The sequence below is a fragment of the Hemitrygon akajei genome, chromosome 1 (genome assembly GCF_048418815.1).
Source record: "Hemitrygon akajei chromosome 1, sHemAka1.3, whole genome shotgun sequence".
Lineage (NCBI taxonomy): Eukaryota > Metazoa > Chordata > Chondrichthyes > Myliobatiformes > Dasyatidae > Hemitrygon > Hemitrygon akajei.
This window is the reverse complement of record NC_133124.1, coordinates 189,404,676-189,414,374: the sequence shown is the minus strand read 5'-3', so window position 1 is coordinate 189,414,374 and position 9,699 is coordinate 189,404,676. Positions and strand designations below refer to the sequence as shown.

General features: G+C 40.1%; 1 protein-coding gene across 5 annotated transcripts in view; it reads right to left on the bottom strand.

Annotated features, from left to right (window-relative positions):
• The window catches only part of gck (glucokinase (hexokinase 4)), a 73,616-nt gene continuing 63,917 nt past the window's right edge, over nt 1-9,699 (bottom strand). For all 5 annotated transcript variants that reach the window (XM_073057230.1, XM_073057221.1, XM_073057240.1 and 2 more), the window contains one exon: nt 1-2,485. In XM_073057230.1, the coding sequence (XP_072913331.1) occupies nt 2,353-2,485 (133 nt within the window). In that variant the 3' untranslated portion in view covers nt 1-2,352. The remainder of the gene's footprint in view (nt 2,486-9,699) is intronic.

Sequence of the window (9,699 nt, the reverse complement as noted above, 5' to 3'; positions counted from 1 at the left end):
TTACCTTTGTTCTTTAATATATAAAAATGTGCTGTAATGTTACATTGGAGAGTCTCTGTCACTTGACTCCAAAGACTATCAGCTTGTGTGTGTCACAAACAAATACGTTTATTTCTACCAGCTGAGTCTATCTGGTAACATGTACAATACGTACAGCACCATCCAGCGTGTTGTATGTGGTGCTTTGACCACAGCATCTGCAGTGTACTTTGTGTTTATGAGTCTATCTGGTGACTTTGTTCACAGTTACAACAGCCACAAGTCTGGCAAGATGAACCAGCAAGGCAGTGGTGACTGGAGTAGTGATGGTGAGAAAGCAGAGAACTAGGGCAAGTGGTTATGTAGAGTGAGGAAGCCGAGAACTAAGGTTAAAAAATACAGATTTCTCATAAGTTTTGCTGGATATTGCTTTAGATTGTAAATCTGTCTTCCCCTTAAAAAAAACTTGTCCATCACTGTTTCAGAACAAAGAATTTCACAATCATACCAGCTTTAGATATAGTGGAATATAGTAAACCCTGCAGAAACATTCATGCAAGTTGTTGTAAAGTTGAATTTGTGCCAAGAGAATGTTTTTCTTGAAAAGCATTATTTGGAATTGGGGAGCAATTCTCTTTGTTGAAGACATCATTGTTATGTGTGGATAGCTTTGTATTCTAAACTTATTTTGAAAACTTTATCTGGCTACAACAGTGGTTTTCTGTAAAATTTAGGAATCAAGGAAAACACAGCATGGACATTCCAAATGTTTTTGTGGCATTTTCCAAACATAATTTCTTGATATATTTTTCCACCTTCAAGATTTTCATGGAGAAAAGATAAAGTTAGTCTTTGAGATAGGATCTGAAATAGCGAGAAGGCAGAGTCAATAATGTACTCGGTGAAGATAGGCTAAAAGGGAAAGAAACGGAGCTGATAAATGGGTTCAGAGTCAGTATTTCCCTGATGGTAGTTAATAGGGAACCTTGATTAACAGATGCTATTGATTAGGGAACATAAGGAAGTCATGTTGCCACTGTACAAAACATTGATTAAACTGCATTCAGATTGTTTATTGTTCTAATCAATTCACCACTAGAATGATTTGGCAACAATAGAGAAAATGCAGAGGAGATTCACTAGCATTTTGCCTGCAATGGAGGGGCGTAGTTAGGATTATTTGCAGGTGAATTTATAGGGTTTTATGATGGGATAGATGGTAATCTCTTCCACAGTGTAGGGTGGTCTAAAACTAGGGGACACAGGTTTAGGGTGAAAGGGGAGAAATTTAAAGTAGGGGAGTAAGATTTTCTCACAGAGGATGGTTGTTATCTGGAGCAAGCTGCTAGAGGAGATGGTGAAGACATATAGAGTACAAAGCATTTGGACAGGTACTTAAATAGGAAAGATATAGAGGTGTAGGGACCTAGTGTAAGCCACAGAGTTTGCCCCAGTTGGACAACATGGGCAAACTGGTCCAAAGGGCTTTTTACTGTGCTGTTCAATTCTATGAGTCAAACCATTAAATTTAACAAAAGAGTTTGCTTTATGTCATATTACAAATTGACACGTGCCAGGTAACCAATAACTTATTATACAAATAAAAAGTAACACCTCAGTACTTAATTCCATTGGTAAGATCATTAACTACATTGTGAAGGGTTGTAATCTCTGCCACAATGTCACTCCATCAAGATCTGAGATACACTTGGAGACCTGTTTGGCATCACAAGCTTGCAACTCCCACAAAGAAGGAAGATCAGAAGGAGTTACAGAAATTGAATTCTAGTTGGTTTCATTTCTTCTCTGGTACTGTCCTACAGTTTAGAGATAAAGCAAACAGAATATAAGTGTTATTCAACATTACTACCATCTTTGGAGACGAGACTGCAGATGATGGAATTTGGAGCAACAGACAAAAGCTGGAGTAACTCAGCAGATCATCTAGAGAGGGAAATGGACAGACACTTTTTTTTGGTTCGAGGCCCTTCATTTGGACTGAATCATTTAACCCTTACTACAATCCTTCATTATATCTTCATGTCAAGTTGATCAGAACATTGCTATGGAATAGGAGATCTGGTGATAGGTATTGTTATGAATACTAATCCTTGTCAAGAGGCTGAAGGAAACGTTCTGAAAGGGGTGAGGTTAGTAACCTTTAAGGCATTGTTTTGAAGCAAGGGTTTAAAATATCCACCTTTGACTTATAATTTTTCACTTGATATGAAGTTCCAAGCTTCAATCAAATAGATTGACTGAGGTATGTTTACCAGTCTTTCTATTCACAAGGAATTCACTATATTCAGACCATTAAATGCTGCAGATATAGCAGACTGGATTCAGTCACTGATTTCTAAAGTTACTGGACAATCAACTGGCCATCTTGCGTGCCACTGCAGAGATCAGTGCTGCCCCTCGACTGCTGCCTTCATTGGACTGAAGGAAAGTGATGTCACAGTAGGGTGCAAGTTCTCTAACCATCGCATGAAACCTGTGTTTGAAGCTGTGGAAAAAGTGAGACAAGATCATACCATTAATACTTCAGGGAAAAAAAACATTTGAGTATGAAACTGCAAGCTTAGCTCTCACTGGGCATATAGATGGCTCACACATACAGTACAACAAATTTAATTCAGTAAATCATTCTAGAAAGAAATGAATCTTTACGCTCCCTCAGAAAGATTAGATATTGCAATATGTTGTAAACATTACCTTATCAATTCATACAAAATCCAGTCCAGTGAAAGGCAGAAAATCTTTCCCTGGGGCACTTGATTTTTTAGTAAATTAGATCTTTACTTTGGCTTTCAGACCAGTCCCTTTATTAAATATAGACCATAAGACATAGGAGCAGAATTAGGCTATCTGGCCCATCGAGTCTGCTCCACCAAACAATCATGGCTGATCCTTTTTTTTCTATCTCCTCAACCCCACTCCCCTGACTTCTCCCCATAACCTTTGTTGCCGTGCCCAATCAAAAACCAATCAATCTCTGCCTTAAATACATCCAATGACCTGGCCTCCACAACTGCATGTGGCAACAAATTCCACAAATTCACCACCCTTTGGCTAAAGAAATTTCTCTGCATCTCTGTTTTGAAAGGGTGCCCCTCTATCCTGAGGCTGTGCCTTCTTGTCCGAGACTCTCCCACCATGGGAAACATCCTTTCCACATCTACTCTGTCTAGGCCTTTCAACATTTGAAAGGTTTCAGTGAGATCTCCTGCACATCCTTCTGAATTCCAGTATGTTCTCTAACCATCACATGAAACCTGTTTGAAGCTGTGGAAAAAGTGAGACGAGAACATACTGTTAACACTTCAGAACCATCAAACGTTCCTTATATAACCATTTCATTCCTGGAATCTTCCTTGTGAACCTCCTCTGGATGCTCTAGAAATGCCAGCATGTCTTTTCTAAGATGAGGGCCCAAAACTGTTCACAATACTCAAGGTGAGGCCTCACCAGTGCCTTATAAAGCCTCAGCATCACATCCTTGCTCTTGTATTCTAGACCTCTTGAAATGTATGCTAACACGGCATTTGCTTCCTCACCAGTGACTCAACCTGCAAGTTAACTTTCAGGGTGTTCTGCACAAGGACTCCTAAGTCCCTCTGCATCTCAGCTTCCTGGATTTTCTCTGTTCAGAAAATAGTCCGCATATTTACTTCTACTACCAAAGTGCATGGCCATGCATTTTCCAACATTGTATTTCATTTTCCACTTTCTTGCCCATTCTCCCAATCTGTCAAAGTCCTTCTGCATCCTACCTGTTTCCTCAACACTACCTGCCCCTCCACCAATCTTCGTATTATCTGCAAACTTGGCAACAAAGCCATCTATTCCATTACCTAAATAATTTATATACAGCATAAAAAGAAGTGGTTCCAATATTGACCCCTGCAGAACACCACCAGTCACCTTCACCCAACCAGAAAAAGATCCTTTTATTCCCAATTGCTGCCTCCTACCAATCAGCCAATGCTCTAACCATGTTAGTAACTTTCCTGTAATACTATGGGCTCTTAACTGGGTAAGCAGCCTCATGTGTGGCACCTTGTCAAAGGCCTTCTGAAAGTCCAAATATACAACATCCACTGCATCCCCTTTATCTATCCTACTTATAATCTCCTCAAAGAATTCCAACAGGTTTGTTAGACAGGATTTCCCTTGAAGGAAACCATGCTGACCATCTTGTCCTGTGTCACCAAGTACTCCATCACCTCATCCTTAACAATTAGTTCTAACATCGTCCCACCACTGAGGTCAGGCTAACTGGTCTATAATTTCCTTTCTGCTGCCTTCCTCCTTTCTTAAATATATATACACTACGGCTCAATATATACATGTTCTTTTTCAGATAAGTGTTAGCTCCACCCACATAACTGCTCTGTATAGTAGCACAATTGTAGATGCACAGTAATTAGGAGCTAATGTGTTCACCATGGAAGTACAATTCAGTAATTCATATTAATTCACCAATGAGTTCCAATCCATGATCCTCAACTGTAAGAACACAGAAAGGGAATCAGGAGTACAAAACACAAGCTACACATTATAGTGTCAGAGAACTACAGCCCAGAAACAGGCCCTTTGGCCAATCTAATCCATGCCAAACTGTTATTCTGCCTCAACCTCTCGACCTGCATTTGGACCCCTCTTCATACCCCTCCCATCCATGTACTTACCCAAACTTCTCTCAAATGTTGAAACTGAACCTACATTCACTACTTCTGCTGGCAGCTCACTTTACACTTGCACCACCTCAGAGTGAAGAAGTTCCCCCTTATATTCCCCCTAAATATTTCACCTTTCACCCTTAACCTATTACCTCTAGTTCTAGTGTCATTCTGTCTCAGTGGAAATGGCTTGCTTGAATTTATCTTATCCATACCTCATAATTTTGTATACTGTCAAATCTCCCCTCCTTCTCCTGAGCTCTAGGGAATAAAATCCTAACCTATTCAACCTTTCCCTATAACTTCGGTCCTCAAGTTCCGGCAACGTCCTGGTAAATTTTCTCTGTGATATCCTTCCTGTAGGTAGGTGACCAGCATTGCACACAATACTCTAAATTTGGCCTCACCATCATCTTATACAACTTCAACATAATATCTCAACTCCTGTACTCAATAGTTTGACTTATAAAGGACCATGAACCAAAACAACACACAGACACACACAATGCTGGAGGAACTCAGCAGGTCAGGCAGCATCTACGGAATTGAATAAACAGTCATCGTTTTGGGCCGAGACCTTCTTCAGGACTGAGAAGGAAGAGGAGAGACACCAGAATAAATCACAGAGGGGGAGCAGTGAGAGGGTTTCACTGAACTCCCTTCAAAGAAAAGATATACATTTCTTTGGGGTAGACATCCCTTGGAGACTTCGCAGTGGAGTAGTAAATCATTAACTCGAGGAAGTCTGTAGATGCTGGAAATCCAAATCAACTCACAAAATGCTGGCAGCAGACCAGCATTGTAAATATGTAAATAAATAAATAGTTGATGTTTCGGGCCAAGAAGCTTCTTCAAAATTGAGAAGTAAAGGGGAAGATGCCAGGACTGAGAAGGGGGAAGACAGGACCAACCCAGTAGCTCTCTTTACGATGATATCTACCTGTGATACCACTTCCAAGTAATTATGGATCTTTATTTTCAAATTCCTCTGTTTTCCCACACTCCCCAGTGTCTTGCCATTCATTGTGTCGTCCTACGCTGGATTCCTCCCAAAGTGCAACACCTCATATTTGTCTGCATTAAATTCCATTTGCCATTTTCACCCCATTTTTCCAGCTGATCCAGGTTCCACTGCAAACTTTGATAGACTTCCTCTCTGTCCACTACTCCACCAATACCTACTTTCCTAACCAGGGCCTCAAGTTCCCTCAGAAATTAAGGTTCCCTAAAGCTATTAGCCTTGCCTTTTATTCTGACAGGAACATACAAATGCTGTACTCCCAAAATTTCACTTAGCAAGCACGCCTTTGCAAGAAAATAACCTGACCCAATCCACATGTGCCAGATCATTTTGTGATACCATTAAGATTGGCCTTTCTCCAATTTAGAATCCAAACCCAAATGGCCAGAGCTATCCTCCATAATTGTTTTGAAACTAATGGAATTATGATCACTAAATCCAAAATGTTTCCTTACACACACTTCTGTCACCTGCCCTGTCTCATTTTCTAATAGGAAATCAGGTATCACACTCTCCGGTTGGGGCCTCTATATATTGATTGAGGAAACTTTCCTGAACACATCTGACAAATTCTATCTGATCCAGCTCTTTTACAGTATGGAAATTCCAGTTGATATGTGGAAGGTTAAAAACACTTACTATCACAACCTTGTGTTTCTTGCAACAGTCTTATCTCATGAAGGATCAGGAAACAGGAGTTCAATCCAAGAGCAAAAGATAAAGGGCTTGAGAGTTAGGATCTGATAGGGTTGAGGGCAATGTGAGGATAAACACCTTCTAAAGCATAGAGAGTGACAATGAGTTGAAACCTGTACACTTGGTGGAAATGGACTTTGAGTCAATAGTCAATCGAATCGATAAGAGTCAATTAAAGATCTGAACAGGCAATTGGACAGGCTCTTGAAGGAAAGACCGGTGGAATGGAATTGAATGGACTCCTCTCTAAGGACCCATGGTTTACATTTTCTTCTTCGGTACTGTAACAGGTTGTTGTTTTACATGTGGTCAGCACAAGCTGATAAATAATCCTGATGATCATTGAAAACACAGTGAAATTGATGGTGATTGTGCAGAATACAAGATAATGGACTAGTTTACATCTCTCCTGGGTTATATTTTCATTGAATTCAGGAATGTAGTACAAACTTATGATGGCGCAGGTTTTATACTATTTTCAAACATCGAGTTCTTTCCCAATGCGCTTTATGAGTATATATAATTAGAGGGAAAAGATTGATTTTATTAATGAATAGTGATAACTACATCCTGTATTTACACAGAGATTAGCTGTTCTTATATAGGATGATGGTCTGTGGCCTGATAGAATGACGTGTGATTTTTGTGTAATGCCCTGGTTAAGGTTTCTACTGCTACGCTGTGAGGTATTCTTTATTTTAATTTCCTGAAAAAGCAGTGTATCCTGTTAGTAACAATGTTTTGGCTTCAGCTAAAGATAAGAAGCTATGTTGTATTACTTAGGAATGTTGTGTCAGCCAACCAGGATCGTCTTGATACATGTTGTAACTTTCTGCCCAGTGAAAGATTCAGGAGATCTGGGCAGGATCAGTTTTTTGAAGGACAGTCGTCTGGTTTGGGGTCTTTGGGCAGGAGATGCTAAGCAGGGCACAAGGGAAGATGCCACATGATGCCACTCGAAGGAGAGACCCTGTTGTAAGAAGTGCTTCGTGCAGATGAATGGCTCCAAGGAGGAAAAGGATACTCCTTGGAGAGGCAGTTCATTCAAGCTGGTCTTCAAGAGAAGTTTGAAGAGTGGCTGCTGTCCTTCATACAGAATGTGGGTTCAGCGTATGTGTAAAGTAATACCCCCAACTACTCCAGAAATGAGCTCCAATGTTTATGTGCACATTAGACTGGTTTAACTGTAATGGGCCCTTTTAATTTCCTTTTCCTTTTCTGTAACTGTTTGTTAAAGTTGAAAATTTGGTAAATACATTTCCTTTGTAAATTTTATGCCAGTTGTACTATCTGTTAATTTTCTGGCAAAAGACAACTTTGCATGGAGCAGTTTTACACAGCATTCACTACAATTAATGTTCCTTAATGGGAATATCCCAACTTTCCTGGTTGGTTGAACCCCAAATCACACCAACCCTAGACCTATATTGCTTATGAAAGGTGGCCTTCTCACTACTGAGTCATGTGGTTGTTAGCAGAGTTGGCTAACAAGCCAGGTTTGTATATGAGCCCTGGTGAGAGTGTTGCGTTTAGGTCCTTTGCTCATCTGTCCCTCTAAAGCTATTCTCTGTGGGAAGTACCACGTAGGTAATGGAAGTAAACATATATTAAAACCTATTGGTAAACACGAGTTGTAATTTACTGGTTTCAAGTCAATTTCTCCTTCCAACATAATTACCTTCTAACTGAGGTGTGGATTGTTTTCTTTAATATACTTTTGACACTGAAAGCTTACATATGAAACCAATGTTGAACTGAATAATCAACATTGAAGAGTAATGTTTGTTTGGCTCCCAGTATTAAAGTAGAATCAGAAAAATAAGCAGAGAGATTAGCTTGTTCAATTAAATATCCTTTTGTGCTCTTGATTACAGTTGCAGACAAATTAAAGGCTACATGTTTGTACTGCCTCGGAAGACTGTGCTTCCAGTGTTTCAGTGAAAACTTTCACTGTAAATCTTTAATATCTTGTTGAATGGCTGAGTTTCATGTGCTTAATATTGCTATTGTCTGACCCAGAACACATTGGTCTGGCAAGTCAGTAAGTGGTACATACTGTGAAATCTCCAGGGGAATACAAGTTGCAGATCTACATTGATTTCCACTTAACTAAGCCTTCCCCAATTAACAAGAGGATGCTAAATCAGCAAATCAAGCCTGAATGAAATAACAAGAGTGTGTTAGCTGGAGTGCTGACCTCCAAAACAACATTTGGTGTCAAATCAAAGTTCCATGCTGATACTCATTAAAATAAACTGTTTATGTCCATGCACTGTGTCATAAGATCCTCACCATCATGTTACCTGGAATGATGAGGTACAAAAATGCAGAAATATATTAGATGTTGTTTTGGAATGAAAGTAACCTCTAATGTCTCAATAATACGCTATAGATCAGAATTTTGTGTTCTTTTTCTTTGAAAACTATTACTGTTACACTTGTGCAAAATTTTGTTGGACTTTGTATTCTGCATGGAGGTCAGTGACCAGTGGTGTTCCTCAGGGATCTGTTCTAGGACCCCCTCCTCTTTGTGATTTTTATAAATGACCTGGATGAAGAAGTAGAAGGGTGGGTTAGTAAATTTGTTGATTACACAAAGGTTGGGGATGTTGTGGAGGATTATCAGAGGTTACAGCGGGAAATCGTTAGGATGCAGAACTGGGCTCAGAAGTGGCAGATGGACTTCAACCCAGATAAGTGTGAAGTGTGAAGTTCATTTTGGTAGGTCAAATTTGAAGGCAGAATATAGTAAGACTCTTGGTAGTGTGGAGGATCTGAGAGATCTTGGGGTCTGTGTCCATTGGACATTCAAAGCTGCTGTGTAGGTTTGCAGTGTTATTAAGAAGGCGTATGGTGTGTTGGCATTCAGCAACCTTGGGACTGAGTTCAAGAGCCGTGAGGTAACGTTACACTTATATAAGACCTTGGTCTGACTCCACTTGGAGTACTGTGTTCAGTGCTGGTCACCTCACTGTAGGAAGGATGTGAATATTATATAGAGAGTGCAGAGGAGATTTACAAGGATGTTGCTGGGATTGGAGGGCGTACCTAATGAGAATAGGTTGAGTCAACTTGGCCTTTACTCCTTGGAGCAATGGAGGATCAGAGGTGACTTGATAGAGGTGTATAAGATGATGAAAGGCATTGATCGTGTGGATAGTCAGAGGCTTTTTCCCCAGGGCTGAAATGGTTAATATGAGGGGGTCAGAGTTTTAAGGTGCTTGGAAATAGGTATTGAGGGGATGTCAGGGGTAAGTATTTTCACACAGAAAGTGGTGGGTGCATGGAATGCACTGTTGACGGCGGTGGTGGAAGTGGATC